Source organism: Macrotis lagotis, chromosome 1 (genome assembly GCF_037893015.1).
Source record: "Macrotis lagotis isolate mMagLag1 chromosome 1, bilby.v1.9.chrom.fasta, whole genome shotgun sequence".
Classification (NCBI taxonomy): Eukaryota; Metazoa; Chordata; class Mammalia; order Peramelemorphia; family Peramelidae; genus Macrotis; species Macrotis lagotis.
Genome location: NC_133658.1, coordinates 585,823,040 through 585,844,525, shown reverse-complemented (window position 1 = coordinate 585,844,525; position 21,486 = coordinate 585,823,040). Strand labels below are relative to the sequence as shown.

At 37.4% G+C, this 21,486-nt stretch overlaps 1 protein-coding gene across 5 annotated transcripts in view; it reads right to left on the bottom strand.

Annotated features, from left to right (window-relative positions):
- Nucleotides 1-21,486, bottom strand: part of EPHB1 (EPH receptor B1) — an 890,754-nt gene that overhangs the window by 228,198 nt on the left and 641,070 nt on the right. For all 5 annotated transcript variants that reach the window (XM_074214828.1, XM_074214827.1, XM_074214825.1 and 2 more), the window contains one exon: nt 10,272-10,427. In XM_074214828.1, the coding sequence (XP_074070929.1) occupies nt 10,272-10,427 (156 nt within the window). The remainder of the gene's footprint in view (nt 1-10,271; nt 10,428-21,486) is intronic.

The following is a 21,486-nucleotide window of genomic DNA, read 5'->3' as shown; positions in this document are numbered from 1 at the left end:
GAATTTAATCCAAAGAAACTAGGTGTGTTTGACTTGTAGAAAAGAAAACTCCTGGAGATGTGACAGCTGGCCTTCAAGCATCTGAAGGACTATCATGTGCAAGAGAGACCAGAGGGCAGAAACTGAAGTAATGGGACAAAATCACAAAGGGTCAACGTTAAACTTGATGTCAGGAAAAAAAATTCCTAATAATTATAGTGGTTCAAAAATGGAATGTGCTGCCTCCAGGTTGTGGAATGGACTGATTCACTCCAGGTGAGTATGAGTTATGAGTGGTGAGTGAGTGGAGAGCATAACCTCACTGGACATCATCAAGTAGAGACAATCACTTGTCAAGGATGCCAGAATGCGGGTTCTTTTAATTTATAAGTTGGACTAAATGACTGCTGTGGTCCAACTCTCAAATTCTTTGATTCTTTATAATTCCAGGCTCTGGGAAAATTACTCAATCTTTCTTAGCCTCAGTTTTCTCATCTGTGAAATGGGAATAATAATAGCATATACTTCACAAGATTATTGTGAAAAGGTTTGAATCAGGTAATTGGGACTCTTCAGACTTCTCCTAGGAATTGAGAAATCTTCAGAATTTACTTCCATTATGAAACTTTTTCCCACTTTTAAAAGAAACACCAGTGCATTCTATACTATATCTTATTCCACCCTTATAACTGTATAAGCCACCCTTATAACTGTATAAGGTATAAGAACTTCTTTACCCTGTAGTCTTCTTATGTAGCTAAACATTTACTAACTAAATGGCTGGTAGACCAGTTGTACATGAATATCCTGCTTACTGAGGGAATAGGTAACCCCTATAGTTCAACAGTCCCCTTGTTGGGGGACACTGAAAAGCCCAAGTTATAGACTAGGGCAAAGGCAAAAATGAATAGGGAAAAGAAAAGGAGTGAGAAAGAAGGAAAAAAAGATAGAAGAAAGGACAGCAAAGGAGAAAGTTCTGGACAAAGATATTACATAAATGAGAGCCTATTCCACCTAGAGACAAAGCCAGTTCTTTGCTAAATGTCTCTTTTCACTACTATCTCAATAATGTGTGCAGAAACATTCCTAGGTGATATATGTATACTGATGTATATATAAATATATTGCATTTTTGAGAGAATAGACACTTTAGAATGTAAACATACCATATTAATATTGAGATTTATATAGATAGGTTAAGATTTATATAGAGAGATTTAAATATATATATATTTAGATTTATAAATAGAAATGAAGTATTTAAGCCCTCATAGTGATATTTATTGGACTAGCCAATTCTTTCATAGATAGTGGGTCTTTATATAGAAGTACTTTTAACAATCATTTACTCCAGGGCCTCTATTCTTTTTTGTCTGGTTGTCTGGTAGATTCATCAGAATAACAACAACCCATAAAGAACTTTATTTGCAAAATGCTGTCCAAATCTCACTTGAATATATGCTATGTGCATAAAATAAAATACAAAGGATGATGAGCATATTAAAATAGGAATAAAATATTTTTGTAAGTTCAAGGACCCCAGGTTAAGAATTCCAATTTAGTCCAACCAATTCATTTTCCTCATCTATAAAATAGGGAGGTTAACAGAAACTACTTCACTGAATTGTGAGCATCAAATGAAAGAATATATGTAAAATACTATGCAAACTCTAATGCTTTATAAATCTTAGCTATTATTTAACAGATGAAACTGGAGCCCTGAGAGGGAAAATGACTTTTTTCATGTCACACAGAGTAAAAAGAATAGGTAGGATTTGAATCTAGGATTTTGAACTCTAAGTTCAGTGCTGATTCATTATTATCCTATTGCTAATGTATTCCTGTAACTGCTTCACTAGACTAACCTGCACTACTAATTTGTTCAGGTTTCTGGGAAATGCATTCGTTTCAACCAAGGAATTGAATGAAATAAAAGAAGAGAGCTGCAAAAGAGACATATGTAACACGAAACAACTGGGCTATGAATCCCTTGCACTGACTTTATTCCAATTATCAGGTTACAGGTGCCATCTGTCTGTCCTCCCCTTGATGCAGTGAAGACTGGATTTACTGCAGGAGCTGAAAGTGTAAATTCCTTCACCTAGCATTCAATCAATCAGTCAATCACCAAAGATTTATTGAGCACTTATTCCAGACTAGGCTGAAAGCTAGTCGTTGTGGAGGAAACAAAGAAGTGCAAGGCATGATCCCTGTATACAGGATGATGACTTCCTTGGGGCAACATGACTAACACACAAGAAATCATTAGAGAAAAATGAAATTCTAAGTAACAGTGGGGGAGTATAGTGGGAGTTTAGAAAATGGGGAGATCACTGAGGGTTGGAGATTTTATGGAGGAAGAGCTTCAGTCATCAAGAAATTGGAAGGAAGAATAGTATTTGCAGGGATAGAGTGTGGAAATGAGGGGTTCTCAGGAAAAAGAATGGCAAAATAAGAGGCATGGGGGTGGGAATGAGCATGGGATAGATTTATAAATGGCATGCTCATCAAATTTGTACAAAATACAAAGTTAACCAAAGAATAGATAACATAGAAAATTAGATCCAAAAAGCCCCTTTGCCAATGGCAGTGTTGGACTGAATCTAATAAGATGAAGATAAGTAGAGATAAATATAAAAGCTTGCCTTTCCATTCCAAAAAAACAAACTTTACAAGTTCTAGATAGGAGAAGCATCTGGGGTTAGACAGTCCTTAGGGTTTTTAGTGGATGATTGGACCAATACAATTTAATGACATGATATAGCAGCTAAAAATACTAATGTAATCATGGAATAGATTAAAAGATTCAAAGCTGGGGGAAGCTAGGTAGCACTATGGATAGAGCACTGGTCCTACAGTCAGGAGGATCTGAGTTCAAATGGGGACTCATACACATAATACTTACCTAGCTGGGTGACCTTAGGCAAGACACTAAAACCCATTTCCTTGCCAAAACCAGAGAGAGAGAGAGAGAGAGAGAGAGAGAGAGAGAGAGAGAGAGAGAGAGAGAGAGATTGAGATTCAAAGCTACTATAACTAAAGCAGTCAAGGACCCACTGTATTATCATCAGATCATATTTGGAAAATGTCTAGAATTCAACCAAAGCATACTATCTACCTCCAGAGAAAGAGCTGATACTGTTTGAATACAGACTGAAACATGCTATTTTTCACTTTTTTTCTTTCATTCTTTTTCTTTGATTCAATCCCTCTTTGTACATAATTACTAATATGAAAAGGTTTTATATGGTTGCACATGTATAACTTATAGCTGATTGCTGATAGTCTCAGAGAAGGAGGAAAGGTGGGAGGGAGAGAATTTGGAACTCAATTTTTGTTAAATGTTAAAATTGTTTTAACATGTAATTGATGAAAAAATAAATACATATTTGTAAAAGATAGCAATAGTAAAAATAACAAAAACTAGCACTTTAAGATTTACAAAATGTTTGATAAATAGTATCTCATTTTATCCTCGTAAGAATTTTTATGGTGTTTTTTATGATATTATCTTCATTTTATGGATGAGGAGTGACAGACAGAGGCTAAGCAACTTGTCCAGGATCACAGATTTAGTAACTACCTGAGGCTGGACTTGAATTGAGGATTTCCTGACTCCAGACCTAGTGTTTTATCCACTGAGCTACTAGCTTCCCCTAAGAGTGAAGAGCCTAGATGTGGGTTGTATAATGGACAGGTGAAAGAAATAGTGATGATTAGTGTAAAGAAAGAAGACTCAGAGTGGAGCTGGAGGCATGATTGCAATCCAAAAAAGTTTTGAAGGGTTTTTCATATGAAAGAGATATTACTTGTTCTGCTTGGATCAGAGGACAGACCCAGAAGTGATGAGTGTAATATAAAAAGTACCAGGTTTCAAGTTGATGTCAAGAAAACTACTTAGGAATTCAACTTATACAAAAGTAGAATGGGCTGCCTCAAGAGGTAGTTTCCTCTCAGAGTTTCAAGGAAGGATTGTTTGGGAGTATGGTTTGGACATGATTGTTGAAATGTTTTCCAATTTTAATTTCTATGATTCTCTGAAGTAATTTAGATGAAGTCTAATATTGATAGAGTCAAATGTGTGAGGAGAAAGTCAATAGAAAGGAAGATTAATGATTGAAGGTTTCTGGGTAGGTGGGTATGCTAAATAAAGAGGAAAGATGGCAGATGAAGAGCTGGTAATCATAGGGTATCAAGTTAGGATCACAGAAAGATAGAGTCATAGATAGGGCTTAAAGGGACCATAGAGAAAGGGTAATTTAATGTTTTCATATTATGGGTATTGAAACTAAAGTTCAGAAAAGTTATGGAGCAGTACCCTATGATACTGAGTGAATGAATGTGATTCACACAAAAGTTATGTCTCAAGGCTAAAAGATATCCCAGAAAAAGTGAAGAAACTTGCATATTGGCAGTCACAGCAAGTTCATACATCTATAAAAACTCACATCAGAGAGACCACAAAAGTGGAGATATTAAGACATGTTAGATGTAGTAGTCTTGGTCTATAAGCATCAGTGTTAGGGATGATAGATGTTGGTAATTAGAACAGATGAAAGAGACCTGAGAGATCAACTCCAACTAGCCCTCTGCCTTCAACTCTGTTTTATACATGAGAAAACTGCAACCCAGAAAGGCTGCCAGTTGCTTAAGTTTTCATAGTTACTGACAAAGTCAGAACAAGAAAAGAGACATTCATACTCTTAGCTCTGTGTTCCTAATTTGCTTAACTTACCCAATCACTTGGCATTGTTGAGAGGTTACTGCAGAAATTTAATGAAATTCCACAATAATATTAACCTCAGTAGAGTGGGTGAACCATAGAATGTCCCTACTTAAAGATCTGTAATCTCTTCCATCAATTGACTCATTGCCTGTTTATCTGCCTCCTTTTGGAATGGCCCATTGACCTAAGAGAAAGTCACCCCTGTCAAATTTGTGGTAAAGCAGGGAACCTTGAGTAGAGGAGCCATTAATCTCTGTCTGTTGGTGTATAATAATAAACAACTGGAAAATTAGGCTGAGCTGGTTAGACCTGCTGGATGGATGGTCACTGATCAGAAATTACTATGGCCTATGTTATCTAGACTTTTATTGTTTTAATTGTTTTATTGTTTAAGTTATCCTCCATCTTTATTCTAGAGATTCAACACTGAGAAGAAAAACATCTCAGTATATGATATGAGTAGAGACAGATATCGTTGAAGCTGAAGAGACTGAGGTACTATATAATCAAGGCATTCAATGGGTTGTTAACATAGATGTTGAAATCATCAAGGTCAATGGTGCAGGGTGAGGTAAAAAAATAAAGAGTAGTTGCTAAAATTATCTGAGAAAAAATGGGTCTTAGAGAATGGTAGTGATTTGAAATGGGCAAGAAAGATGGATAATATGAATTTGAAGTGGAGTGAATATAATGGAATAGTCTCCTAGATTTCAAACTGGGGAATAAAAATGACAATCTTTCCTTCCTTAATTTGCTCAAGTAGTGGGGAAGAGCAAAAAATATAGAGGATATGGATATGGATATTACATCAGGGACATGTTATTTTCAGGGCAAAGTCAGGAATCAGCAAAACAAATAAGAATAAGGAAGATATAGATGAAGTCAAGGTTTAAGATACTTTAGCCACCCAAGTAAGCAGATCCCTTTGCCATTCAAGTTAGAAGAGACAAAAATAAGAATATTGATTATCTGTGTTCATGGAATTATCTTAGAGCTAGAGTTGGAAGGAACCTCAGAGGCCATCTGGTATATTGCTCAGTTATTTCATTCATGTCTGAATCTTCAAGGGGTGTTTTTGGCAATGATACTAGAGTGGGTTGCCATTTCCTTTTCCAGCTCGTTTTACAGATGAGGAACTGAAGCAAACAGGGTTAAGTGACTTGCCCAGGTCACACAGCTAGAAAATGTCTAAGACCAGATTTTAACTCAGAGAGATTTAACTCATTGTGCCACTTAGCTACCACCTGATTAGGGACCTGAGGCTCAGGGGTGGTAATCAGGCTATCTAAAATATTAAAGACAGCAAGCTTCAGAGTTGAAATCTGAATTCAAATCCTTTGACTCCAGAGTTATACTCTCTAATATGCTCTCTTCTTTTTCTAATCTCTGTTCAAAGTTTTACACCTCCATAATTTACTAACTCACTAATGTACTCATCATAGAAGTTTTATCAGACCTTTTCATCTCTCTTCAAATCTCTTGTGGCTCCCTTCCTCTCCCCCCTACCTAGATTCTTTCCTCATATTTCCCTGAAAAAAAGGGTCATTCACTGAGAACTCCATCTTCTCCTCCCTTCCTCATCTCATATAATTTAGATGTCTTCTACCACTTTTTCCTTCTTCATGTTTGTTTCTCATGAAAAGTTTGTCCTCCTTTCCAAGGCACGTAAATACCCAAATGAACCAGTTCCATCTCATCTTCTCCAACATATTACCCTCTCTTTCATCCCCACACTCTCACTTACTTCTATATCTCCATCTTCTGTTGATTTCTTCCTTCCTACAAACATGCCTGTGACTCCCTTATCTTCAAAAATCCTCTCACTTTATCAATCTAATTCTGCTCCAATTGACTCATATCTCTCCTCTGTTTTGTAACTAAAACCATCTATAATGTTACCTCTACCTCCTTTCCTTTCACTCTCTTTTTAAATTCCTGTAGTCTGGCTTCTGATTTCATTATTCAACAGAAACTGCTCTCTCCAAAGTAATCAAAGATCTCTTAATCATCAAATCCAATGGCCCTTTCTCAATTCTCAAAGTTCTGGACCACGCTGTAGACTTTGATCCTGCTGATCATCTTCTTGATAATCATTTCTATCTAGGTTTTTATGAGACTACTTTCTCCTAGTTTTCTGTGATACAACTCCTTCTCTGATTCTGACATTAAATTTCCATATCCATGTCCACTAACAGTTGGGGTTCCCCAAACTCTATCCTGACCCTTTTCCCTCCTCTCCCTTTATACTATTTCACTTTGTGATCTCATCAATTTCCAACTAATATCTCAGTAGATGATTTTCAGATCACTTTATCCAGCCCTAACCTCTCTCCTAAGATCTAGTCTAACAATTCTAAATACCTATTAGACATTTTGGGGTCACTAGATTCAGCCATGGATAAAGTATTGGCCCTGGAGTCAGGAGGATCTGAGTTCAAATTTGACCTCAGACTTAACTTGTGTGACCCTGGGCAAAAAATCCCTTAGCTCTGTTTGCCTTAATTTCCTCATCTAGAAAATAATAAACCAGTCCAGTATCTTTACCACAAAAACCCCAAAGGAGTTCATAAAGAGTCAGATATGACAAATGAACAAAAAAAAATTAGCCTTCCCAAACTGGATATCTCATCTTAAACTTAATATGGTCAAAATTAAATTTCAATATCATCTTTCTCCCACAAAAAGCTCCCTTCTTTCAAAGTTCCAAACAATCCTCACACTCAGCCAGGCTTAAAATTTAGGAGTCATCTTTAACAAGTTCTCACTCTCTTTCCCCTCATGACCATATCCAATCATTTCCCGAGTCCTTTCATTCCTCCTTTTTAACACCTCTTGAATACATACTTTTGTAGCACCATGCTGGCTGCCCTTCATTCCCACACACCTGGACTAATTGCAATGGCCTCTCTAAAATCTTTCCTTTCTCCAATCTATCCTCCACTCAGCTGTCAAAATGATCTTCCTAAGGCATTTAAGACTATATAAATCCAACATACACCCCCACCCCAGAATGCAACAAATTACGCTGACTCCTTGTGCCTCCATAAAGTATTTTATTTGGTTGGTAAAAGGCCTTCATAACAAGCCCCACAAATCCACCTTTCCAGTCTTCTTTACATTTTACACCCCATTAGGTTGCAAACTCCTCATTATATTGTATGTTTCTTAAGGACAGGGATTATCTTTATCTCTGGACCATAGTAGATTCCTAATAACCATTTACTGATTGACTTCCCCACCCCTACATATAGTGCACTGGCCTCATTGCTGATCCTAACAGGAGACAGTTTATTTTCTGCCTCTAGGTATTTTCTCTCCAAGTAACATTCCCATTCCTGGAATTCTTTCCCTCCCCAGCTCTGATGGAGATTTTCTTTGTCTGCCATCAAGTCTCAGGTAAAAGTTCTCACTTCCCAGACAACACTAATTTTAATGCTTTTCTTCTATATACAAAGTAAGTTGGAGAATATTCTTACTTTAGCCAGTATAGTTCCTATTTAGACATAGCTGTTGGCATGTTGTCTCCTCTCTTAGATTGTGAGTGCCTTGAAAGCAGCAACTGCTTTTCTTTTCTTTTCTTTGTATCTCCAGAGTTTAGCATAATGTTGGGCACATAACAGGTTCTTTAAAATGTTTATTGACTCTCTGACTAGCTGGTCTCTAAGTTGCTTTATAGCTTTGATGTGATCCTGTGATTCTATGAATTTAGCTCCAGTTAAGTTTCCAGGTTCACCTTTTTTTGATGTTCTCTTAATTGTTCCTATTCCCTGAAAGTTATTCTTCTTCTGGGAAAGATTGTAATATATGTATATGTATACACAAATATATACATTCTATGCATATATACAATATACTTATTATAATATTTGTTCTTCTCTTTTAAATAAGAGCATGACATTAGGGAGATGAATCCATGACAAGCACATGAATTGGATTTGAATGAGGGGGACTGTGCTAAATCACCAGCCTCCATTTCTCCTCTAGAATTATCTGGGTCCAGTGGCCAGATATGAATCAGAAGATGAGCTGGATACAGGGCAACCAGGATTAAGTGACTTACCCAAGGTCACACAGTTAATAAGTGGCAAGTGTCTGAGGCCGGATTTGAATTCCCATCTTCCTGACCTCTCTCTCTCTCTCTCTCTCTCTCTCTCTCTCCATATATATATATATATATATATACACATATATATCCATACACTCGCTTAACAATTTTTCTAACAGTTTTCTTGTGAAAACTTAAGAAAATTCAAATGCAACAGATCTATATATTTCCAATACATACATAGATATATGTACAAATGTATATTTGTATATATATATATATATGTGTGTGTGTGTGTGTGTGTGTGTGTACACACATATACATATGTGCATGTCTGTGTGTGTGGTTTGTTATTGTTTGTTGTAGTTGTTCAATGGACAAGTGTTGTCCAAGTAGAGGTGGGAATTATTATACTTTCTTCTTTGAGTTTTCACAAGAAAACTGTTAAGAAATCGATACAAAGTTGACAAAAAAAAAGCTATTTGTCTATTTTTAACAGCTATACTATTCATGGCCCCAGATAGCATAGCACAGTTTTCAAAATCTATTCCTATCTGGGACAACTCTTCCCTCTCTCAGTTTCTCTCCCAATTGTTCATGGTGGAAAAAGAAGATCTAAACTAAATCTAGAATGAAAAGCATTTTCCCCAAATAGGCAAGCAACTGAATGGTGTGTGCCTCCTGGCCAAAGGCAGAGGTATCTTCTACCAATAAATTAAGCAGATCCAGTAGACCTGGCAACATGTTAGAAGATGTGAGAAACCACTGCCCAGAGATTGTGGACTAAAATGACCTTGACCAGCTCAGCAGGCCAAAAACAAGATTCCCAAAGTGTCAGTCTCTGTTGACTCAGTACAAAACGGTCTTTGAGCAGATTTCTACTAAGGTCCCTATCATCTATCACACACCTCAAGTCCCTGTGAAGTTCCCAGTTTCAGTTGATGTTTAAGATAAAGATCATCTTATGGACCCCCCAAAAAAAGTCAGATTCCCCCTGATCTTATGTTAGTTTTACACATTCTCGATCAATCATTTAATTAAATAATAAATATTCATTTATTAAAAAAAACCTACTATGTTCCAGTCACTGCAATAAATATCTTCAAAGGACTGGAGGTGTTTATTTTGAAAAACCTAGAAACTTAATCTCTTTACCCTTTTGAGGATCAAGTTGCTCCTAGATATTCTTCTCACTGTATTTTTATTTTTTCTTCCTTATACAATTTCCTTCTGAAGAGAATAGTTCCTTAATTAAGCAAAAAAAACTATAGTAGGGAATAAGATTATGGGGATGAGATAGATGTTATTAATATAAATAAAATTTGTTCAGATTTTTTTTTTTAGGAAAATAGGAATAACTGTGTTTGGTTGTTCCTGCTGATGCAGGATGATGAAAAGATTATGTAAGAAAATATTTGAAACTCAGAAAAAAGTGGGGAGTGGGGGTGTTAACCACACCATTTCCTCTTTATTGATGCAGCCAGAAAACCAAAGGCCATGCCAGCCAAAACAGGTACTCACTTGTACATGCCACCTCCGGTGGGTCAAAGTCTGCCCGGTAATAACCTGTGCGGCAGGTGCAGATGGGAGAGGCCTCCGAAGGAGATCGGCTATTGGATGGACACTGAGAACAGACCCCCACTTCCTGATTCGCCTTGAACATTCCTGCTGGGCAGGCTGGAACATAAAGAGATAAGAACAGATGAAAATTAATCACAAGAGAAATAATGTGGTTCTCTTATAGTACATTCATAGTCTCTAAAGTTGCCATTCTTACACTGTCAGAGACTTAAGGCATCTTTTTCTTTATCTCTGCCAAGCAGGGCCACCCCAGACTGATGACATCCTTTTTAATGTCTCCTGTGGGGGGGCGGAATTCCACAAACTCCCTTGTCATCTATTTCAGGTCTTCCTCTCTGAGGACCAACCAGTATTTCTTTCTCAAGTTGCCCAATGAATATGGACATTTATCACAACTCCCATTCATTTGCTCCATGCTCGAAAGGAATATGGAAATCCAAGGGCACAGATTACAAATGATCCATTCATATTCATTCTACACAAATCTTCTTATCTTCATAAGTTTGCCACAGCAGAAAGTGGAGTGCAGAAAGGTAGGGTCCACCCATTGAGCCAGAAGCTTTTTCTTGCTTTGTCTTGGCATCCTTTGGAAACGATAGAGGACATAGGCTGTCCAGTGACTTATTAGTGCCCATTGTTTTCATTCATATAGTTATTCAATGATGTTCTTTATTCCTATTTCTAAGTAATTCTCTTTTTGTCGATGCTTACTCATACCTACCATATGTTCTTCTACTGTCCTGTGAGTAATTAACACATTTATATGTTTTTAAAGTTTGTAAAAACCTTGCTTTTTATATATTATTTCATTTGGTCCTCATAATAACCTTATGAGGTAAATAAAGCAATTAATAATATCCTGATTTTAGAGTGAAGTACTATAAGGTTAAATAATTTTACTGTCAACACATATAGCTATGAAGTATGTCCAGATCCAGATCTCTTAATTCCAAATCTAGGCAGGGCTTTATCCATTATTCTGTTAGGTGGCATAGTTGATAAAACTCTAGGCCTGGAGTCAGGAAGAACTGAATTGAAATCTAGCTTCAAATACTTACCAACTATATGATCCTAAACAAGTTACTTAATCTTTCTCTGTCTCAGTATCTTCGACCATAAAATAAGAATAATAATAGTACTGGTCTCAAAGGGTTTCTGTGAGGATCAAATGAGATATTTATAAAGCATTTAGCAAAGTGCCTGGCATTATATGCTACTCAGGAATACACATTCTTGAAACTCGCATGGCATTTGAGTTACTCCTGTTTCTTTCTACCCCTTGAATCATTCTTATTCTTATGTTTTCACACTCTGTGCCAGATCCTCTTTCTTCCCTAGCTGCTTAAGTGTTTTGTTTTTGTTTTTGTTTTTCCCCAAAGAAAACTCTCTAAATTCTTGGTACCTCATTCACTCCAGTGACTTCAATTATCAGCTCTATGTGGAGGGCTCCTTTATATATATCTAACCCAAAACTCTCCCCAGAGCCCCCACATTTGTAACTGGCTATTGGATAATCTCCCCTTCAATGTACATTAACAACTCAAATTCACTATTTCTTAAAGGAAATCATTATTCCAGTGCTGCCCTCCCAAAATTATTTTAGTTCCCTATCTGTATTCATAGTACCACTATCCCTGCAGTCACTTAAGTACAAAATTTTCGAGTCATCTTTGGCTTTTCCACCTTCTCTTCTCCTCACACAGAAGCAAGTTTCTTACTTGTTGGAATCAATTTTGATTATATTGCTTCCTTTCTGTTTGCTTAGAGGTTTGTAATGATGACCTTTATTGCCTTCCACCCCCAAACTCTTCTGCAATTTCAGGAGTTTCTTCCAGTGATGGGGAACACATCCCATCCATGCCTGCCCACCCAGTGTGACTCTTTCCATGTTCTTCTCAAAGGGGGTTCACTCAATGTCCTTGAGAACTTCCTTGTTAGTGCAGTTCTAATCAAGTTATTCCCTTACTCAAAACATTTCTATGTGGCTCCCTATAATTTACCAAAATAAAAAACCTGCATTGTCTAATTTGGCATTCATTCTGCCTTCCCCATATAATCTAGATTTAACCTGCATTTCTAACTTCATTTTATACTATTCTCCTTCATTATCTTTCATTATTTCAGAAAACCTGAAGTTTTCAATAATATCATATTTGGTCCTTGCTACTTATATCTCAGTGCTTATAAGTAATATGTCTCCATGCAAGGAATGGACACCACCCAGGTCCCTGCTGTCTCTGCCTGTTGAAATTCTTTCCTTCCCTCTGGGACCAATTAAGGATGTGACTTCCACCAAGAAGTCATTCTTTACTACCAACTAAGAATGGTCCCTTCTTTCTCAAATCTCTCATTCATCTCTGTTTAGGTCTTATGCATTTATCATATTCTAACTCACATTATAGTTGTATAACCAAAGACAGTATACCTGTCTTATTCCTCTTGTCAGATTTAAGTTCCCTAAGGATAAGGATTATCTTTAGTTCCTCTCTGTGTCCTGTAGGCCTAGAAGAATGCTTTATACAATGTTAGTTGCATTGAATTGCAAATGGGAATCTATCCTTATAAATTGAATGTCTGATTTTTGAGATGATGAAGAGTAAAAGGCTGAAACTGGGGGGTTATGTGGGATTCCAATGAGTCTAAGAACATCAAGGAATAAGAAGTCATCTAGTCAGGATGATAGAAAATGGTGCTTTTCTGAAAAGCAAAGGGACAGGGTAGATGAATTCTCCAGGTTCATTCTGGCTCAAATACTCTATGTTGCTACAAATCCTTAATCCAAAAAAATATATTTTTGCTTTTTTTCTTCTTTTTGTGGTCAAAAACTTCCTTATCTTCAGTCTGATGACTTCAGTAAAGGAATAAATAAATGCCTTTGAGATCCACAAGCAGCAAGAAAAGGAATTTCCTCTGAATCTTCCTAGGGGGCTGCAGATCTTAGGGCAATAGTCCTCCTTTCTTCCTAAGGGCAGTAGAAAGGGAAAGTGCTGAATGAAAGAAGAAACTTTGAAAAGAGAAAAGGAAATAAGAGTGAATGCAAAGAAGGAAGGGGATGCTATAGGGAAGGGTTAGATTATCATTTTTTCCCCTTCCTAATGAGGAAATTACTTGATTGTTGTGACCTAAAGGGTTATCATGTATGTGTCCTGCTAGGTCAAGGAGAATCCCATTGAAGTAAATGTATTAAAAAAAAACTTCAAGGAAATAATATTTTGCTATACCTGTGCTTTTTTTAATTTACTGAAGCATAAAAAGGGGTAGATTTACTTATCTTCAGATTTCACCATCAATACTAAATTAAAATGAAAATTGAAACCAAACTCTATATAGACAGCCTCCAACTTAGGTGTCAACTGTGTTCTAAAAGGTAATTTGTTACTTGATTACGAGGTGCTCAAGATGCATTTTGTCACATATTTAATATTATCAATCCTGATTAGTCCACAAAAGTCTACTTAACCATAACTGAGCTGAAATACTGTACTTTTTCATTTAAACATTGAAAACATTAGAGACCATCTAGATCACTACCATAAATTTGCAGATAAGGAAATTGAGGAAACAGAGAAGTTATGATTTGCCCAAGGGCACATAGGATATGAGTAGAAGTGTTGGGATTTAACTTCAAATTCAGAGTTTTCTCTACTGCACTATGCTATTCTCTGATACCTTCAATGTTGATATCATCTCCATTATTGAAGATTGCAAATATTCTCACCTATCCAGTACAATTCTTTTTTCATGGTTTGTTTTGGGAATTTATCCCCATAAGTCCTCCATAGGGATACCTAGTTTCTCAGTGATTTCTATGTACTATTTGGATTATCTACTTTTCAACAGATTCAATTCAATTCAATTTAAATCAACTAAGATGTAATAATTACCTATTTATAGAGGATACCATGCCAGGAACTGAAAGAAGCATACAATTTAGGTTAAAACATATCCCTTGCTTCTTGGAGTTTACAGTTTAGAGGGGTTAATATATTGACACAGATACCTATAGAATTTTATAACTCACTGTAAATGCTTTAGAATGATAGAAAACTAAGTCCAAGAAGAAATATGAGGAGAAAGAGAATTGTTAAGTTAGATTGGGGAAAATAAGTCATGGACTCTGGACTGGGGCAATCATTGCCATTAGCCCTTTCAGTAAAGAGTCCTGGGAAGGGGGGGGAAGGGAGAGGTCAATGATATTGCTAGCCCAGGGTGTGATAATATATCTAAAAATATATGGTCCATGCTGAAATGAAAGTCATCTGGCATAGAGTTCATGAAGAAAGTAATATGAGGAAGAGAACGCTGAAAAGATAGAGATGTTCTAGATTTTTGTGGAGTCCAGTGTGATCAATATTTGGGACCACCCTTGCGATTCTTTTTTTTTTTGCAAGGTAATGGGGTTAAGTGGCTTGCCCAAGGCCACACAGCTAGGTAATTATTAAATATCTGAGGCCAAATTTGAACTCAGGTACTCCTGACTCCAGGGCCGGTGCTCTATCAACTGTACCACCTAGCTGCCCCTTACCCTTGTGATTTCATTGAGGTAAGAAACTCCTGGTGAGAAACACTCTCTAGCAGTATGAATCATATCATCATTGTACCTGCAAAATGGTCTTTGTGAGTTGCCTAGGTTCAACACAGCAGATATGTGTCAGAGGCAGGACATGAACCCAGACCTTTCTGCCGAGTAGGTTAAGGGGGGGGGGGGGAGGGGAGATATAAGTTGACTTTATAACATATTGGGTTTGGAGTGCCAGTGTCATATTGGGGGAATGGTAATATCTAGTCAACTGTAAATACAGGTGTGGAACAGATATGGAGAAGAGAGATCAGGGCTGGAAAAATGGATTTCTCTTTCATTCTTACTACAAGACTGGCCCACTTCCTTTTCTGATCATACAATTCTCAGTAACATCTTTTATGTCACTTCTGGCATACCAGCAGTCATTGGTACTTCATTGCAGTCTGTTTATAACCACTATGTGTCTTTGCATTGCCTTCTAGGTTATTTGTAATTGCAATTCCAAATTCATGGTGCTCCACAATTCATGGTCACAGAGCATCACCAGGCATTAAAAAGATGAGCTTCTGTAGTGGAGGCCAATTTGGGATCATTAAAAGCACTGTACAGTTTCCCAAATGTAATACAGCCAGAGCTCATTATCCATCTGTAGTACTTGTCCAAGATACACATATGCTTCTTGCTTCTTTATTATGCCTAATTTCCCTTCAAAACTTAACAGTTTTCCTTTTCCTGGATATAGGTATGTCACCAGAATTATTCTTATATCATCCATTATTAGGAGTTAGTGGGCTTCTAGAAGAATGAGAGTTAATGCACAAATGGGGAGGGTAGACAGAAAGACAGAGATAAAAAGAGAGAGAGGCAAAGGAAGAAAAAGACAAAAAAGAGAAAACAGAGGGAGAAATAGATCAGAGAGAGACAGAGACAGAACAGAGAGACAGAGAGACAGAGAGACTCAGAAAGATAGAGACAGAGAAAGAGAAATTTTCCTGAGGTTAACTTGGGAAAGAATCATAGAATTTTGGAGTTGAAAAGGGGAAGAAAGTAGAAAATATTGAATAGGATGTGATTAAAGAGGACATACACATAGGGGAACTGAGCTATGGGAAGCAAAAGAGAGGAAAAGTTTGAGTTCCTCTCTTAGAACTGAAGTACCTTGAAGGTAAAAATTATCCTTTTTTGGTCCTTGTATTCTCAAGTGCTCAGCATTACTAAGCACTTAATGTTTTTTCTTTCTTTCTTTCTTTCTTTCATTCATTCTTTTAATATAAGTCCAATGCTTTTGTTATTAGATCTTTGTTCTGAGAGTATCAGGAAGCAAAGCATTTTCTTTTCTTCTTAGAGGGACACTAACAAGGCAGATGCTCCCTGCCAGGACTGAGTCCCAAGGGAAAATGGTATTCTTCAGCTTCTTTGTGCCCTATGGAGGATTATCTACTCCAGAAACACAGTGAACTATATTCCCATTCTTCATCAAGAGAAAATGACCTGTAATTGGCTACAGCTAGCAGTCATCCAGAAGGTCACCTTGGAACATCCATCCAACTTCTCTCTTGCCTCAAAGCCATAACAAATGATGGGTACTTACAATGATCCCAAGTCCTTTCCTCCCCTCCATCCCTCCCCATACACAGACTTTTACTGACACTAAATCCATCACCTACAATACTATTACTTTATAAAGAAACAGATTAAGTGTCTCATAAACAGTGCAGTGATTGAGATAATGGAAAGTACCTCTCATCCCCATCTGCTGCATCAGGATATGAAGCATCTCCAAGCAGCCAGGAAGAGGAAATTAATAGAAGCAAGAGGGAATAACCACTTTTATGCAATTTCCTCAGTAGATAGTGGACCATCTAATCTTTATTGGAGCCCTTTAACCTGTCACTCAGCACTCACTGAAACCTTATTCCCCCTCACAATTTTTCTTTATCTAGAAAGAAGATAAAATGAAAACCTCAAAAACATTATTTTGTGATTTTATTATTTGGAGGGTGTGTCCCCTCTCCCAGAAGGACTTTTAAAATCAACATTTTTTTATGCAGCGATAAAGCAAATGAGAGTGTTAAACTGTTTTTTTTCTTAAAAATTTTTTCAGGGGAAGAAATTGTACAATTTTCAACTAAGAAAATCTAGCTCTGCATGTTAACTTTGCTTCTTTATCCCTACCTCTTTGTCTCTCCATTCTTTTTAATAATCTAATTACTTTTGCTGATCTAATTTTTTTTTCTAAAATGAGTTTATAAAATGTTCATGTCTATGAATATTCATAAGCTGGTTAAAGGATAAAGACACTGTTCCCTTCAAGAGGCAGAGCCAGGCTTCTAGTTTTATATTCCTTCCCCGATTTACCTCCTTAGGATGAGGACCAAAACCAGAGACTGTCAAACATCCATTGCAAGGGGAAGAGGTTGATTCCTTGGGCAGGTTGGCAAAATGGACGGACATTTTCTGCACCTTCAGCTAAGAGACCTGCCACACTGTCAAAAACTCAATGATGGCCGTGAACTGCTGTATGCTCCCTACAGGGTTTAAATGGGAGAGCCCGACATTGCTGTTATTGCCTCTCTCTGGAGGCATAATGAAAAAAACAGCAAGGAGACTGAAACAGGCATCAACTTTGCCCACTGCTAAAAAACTGATTTGCTATTGACCCAGCAGGGCGTGTTATAGACAAAAATCTGAGGAAGCAATATTTTTGAGAATTGAATAATCAGGTCTCATATTTCTTTAGACTTTTCATATTTACCAAGTATTTTCATCATCATTATGACCCTGAGAGTTAGGTCAAGAAGGACACAGGACTTCAGTCCTATGTCATTGCCTCCTAGAGGGATGAGTCCTAGTTTGCTGTGCCAAGAAGACCATACTCTAGCAGACCTGACCAAAATGGAAAGTTTTTGAGTATAGACCCAGGATAAATGCATCTCTGAAACTGAAGTGCCAACCGAGGTAGGAACTCAAAAAATTGTCTACAGGTGAGAAATTTTTGAAGCATCAAAATATTTAAAGGTCATCTGTTAGGTGATAGGATCAAAGACTTAGAGCTAGAAAGTACCTAGGAATCCATCCTCATTTTTCTAGGTAGCTGAGTGATTAAGTGGTGGACTTGGAGTGAGAAAGACCTGAGTTCAAATCCTATTTCTGATGTGATCCAGGGCAAGTCACTTAATTTTTCTCAGTTATTTTCTTGATCTATAAAATGGGAATAATAATGTCTATGTGGATCAAGTAAGGCAACATATACACAGAGATTTGAAAATAAAGGGTTCTATACATACATATATATAGATAGATAGATAGATATGTGTGTGTGTATATATATATATATATATATGCATATATATATATATATATATATATATTTAAATAGGTTAGCCATGCTCAAGATTATAAGTGTCAGAGGTGGGATGCAAACACCAGTTCTCTGACTCAGGACCAATGTTCTTTCCATTGTGCCACATTTATTTATAAAATGAATTAGTTAAAAAAAGAAACAGACTAAAAACAGTTCTCTCAGTAGTGAAATAACAACTCCTTAGAATATTGAAGAATTGAAGTTGACCTTAGTGGCCTCAGAGAGTGAAATCACTATCATGGACCAAGCTACTTCGTAAGTAGTAGTAGTAGTAGATTCAACATTTGAACTCAGATCTTCTGACTTCAACATCAGCAGGCATTTTCCTACATCAAATTGTGCAAAAAGACAATGCCACAGTCTTTCTTGTTTCCCTTGCTCTACATAAGCCTTGATGGACTGATCTTGAGTCCCTAAACTTTTTATCCCAGTTAACCCCATCAGGTAATGTTTCCTTAAAATGTACAGTAAAACAAATATTCCAAATTATATATTCTTGTTATCTTAACTTTTGATTAGAAAATTGTTAATATGAGGCAGAGTCAAGATGGATGCATGAGAAGAGCCTCTCTTAGATGCTCTCTCCAAAATATTTCAAAAAACTTAAAATTACTACTGTAACTAAATTATCAAGAGACAGAACTCACAGAAAGATCCAGTGAGGCAATTCTCCAGGCCAAGGTAACCTGGTAAATAGTAGGAAAAACTCTGTTCCACAGGGTTAGAGGGGTGGTACTAAACTGGAGGAAAGGAGCTTCAACCTCCAGGAAACAGCCTCAGGGCACCTGGGAGTGCCAGCTTCAGGTAGCCAGAAACAGTTTCTTGACCTGCACCCCAGGGAGCACCAAGCACAACTGGGAAAATCAGCAGGGAGACCTCTGCCAGACCTAGCATGAAGCCCAGGCCCTCAGTATGGGGAGGCACTCAGCACAGCCCAGATGCCAAGAAATGGAAGTAGGCCCATGGAACCATCCAGCAGAAGCCTCCAGGCAGCTGTGCCCTGAGTGAGTGCTCAGTCTACGGAAGGTAAGGGAGTGGAGGGAGACTAATGAGATCTGTCTTCTGTGTCTGAAACAGGACTTTGGGGCTTTGACCACATTCAGACCCTGATCATAGTCTAGGCCCCTCATAGAACAGGGACCTCCCCCTCATAGCCTCCAGGGCAGAGGGGTGAGCTAGTGGTCATTCACAGACCAAGAGTGCAGTCAGAGCCTCACATACTGAGGATCTCGTGGGGGGGGTGTCCCATTAATATTCAAAAGCTCAGGGAGTACCCCCAAACCAGACACAGACTGGGGATTTGAGTAAACAGAAGGAAAAAAAAGGAACCTGACCATAGACAACTACTTTGGTCCCATGGAGGACCAAAATACTCAATCTGAAGGTGAGAAAGTCCAAGCTTCTGCATCTAAAGACTCCAAGAAATATAGAAGTTGGGCTCAGGCTATGATGGGGCTGAACAAAGATTTTGAAAATCAAGTAAGGAATATAGAAGAAAAATTGGGAAAAGAAATGAGAGAGATACAGGAAAAACATGAAAATGAAGTAAGCAGCTTAAAAAAATGCTAAAGAAAATAACATGCTAAAAAAACAGCTTAGGTCAAATGTATAAAACAGTTCAAAAAGTTACTGAGGGGAAGAATGCTTTAAAAAGAAGAATTGGCCAGAAGGAAAATGAGATAAGAAAGCTTTCTGAGGAAAACAAATCTTTCAGATGTAGAATGGAGCTAAAGGAGGCTGATGACTTTGTGAGAACTCAAGACACAATAATTCAAAACCAAAAGAATAAAAAATTAGAAGAAAATGTGAATTATCTTTGAAAAAACAACTGATCCAGGAAAACATAACCAGAAGAGATAATTTAAAAATTATTGGGGTACCTGAAAATCATGATCAGGAAAAAAGCCTTGACCTCATTTTTAAAGAATTTCTACAGAAAATTTGCCCTGATATCCTAGAAGCAAAGGACAAATAGAAATTGAGAAAATCCACTAATCTACCCCAGAAAGAGATCCAAAAATAAATAGATAGATAGACAGACAGACAGACAGACAGATAGATAGATAGATAGATAGATAGATAGATAGATAGATAGATGATAGATAAATAACCCCCAGGAATATTATAGCCAAGATCCAGAACTCCTAAGTCAAAGATAAAATATTACAAGCTGCCAGAAGGACACAATTCAAATATTATGGAGCTGCAGTCAGGATCACACATGATTTAACAGCAACTACATTAAGGGCTCATAGGGCTTGGAATATAATATTCTGGAAGGAAAAGGAGCTTGGAATGCAACCAAGAATCAACTACCCAGCAAAACTGAACATCTTCTTCCAGGGCAGAAAACATGAACTTTCAATGAAATGGGAATTTCAGTTGTTCCTGCTGAAACAACCAGAGCTGAAAAGAAAGTTTGATCTTCAAATACAGGACTTAGGTGGAGCATAGAGAATAGAGGAGATGGGTAAAGTAAGAGGGACTTAATGATGATGAACTGCATGTATTCCTGCATACTGGTAATACTCATATGAACCTTCTCATTTAATAAAGCAGGTAGAAGGAGCTTTTATAGATGAGGCACAGGAGAGGGAGCTGAATTTGAAGATATAATATATAGTAAAAATGGAGTCAATGGGTGAAAGGGAAATGTACTGGGAGTATGAGAAAGGAGAGGTAGAATAGGCTAAGATATTTCATATAAAAGATAATTCATGTAGCTTTTGCAATAGTATAGAAAGGGGAGAGGTGAGGGGGAATGAGGGAGCCTTCATTCTTATTGGAAATGTCTCAGAGAGGAAATAGCATACACACTCAATAGGGTGTAGACACCTAGAAGAAAAGGGAGAGAAGAGGGATGGGGAGGGGGATGTGGGTGATAGAAGAGAGGGTAGATCATAGGAGAGGATAGTCAGATATAACACATTTTCTTTTTTACTTTTTGCAAGGTGCTGGGATTGGGTAGTCTGTCCAGGACCACAGGACTGGGTGGTTGCTGACTCTCTGGGGTGAGATGTAGGCTTGGGGCCTCTTGGCCCCAGGGCCAGTGTTGTCTGCTATGCCACTTGGCTGCCTCATAGCACATTTTTGAAGAGGGACAGAGTGAAAGGAGAGAGAAAATATAAAAGATGGTAGTGGGGAGGAATGGATGGAGGGAATTACAATCAGCAATAGCAACTGTGGAAAAAATATGAAGTAAGTTCTATGAGGGACTTATGATAAAGAAAGTGATCCACATAGACAAGAGCTGATGGTATCAGAACACA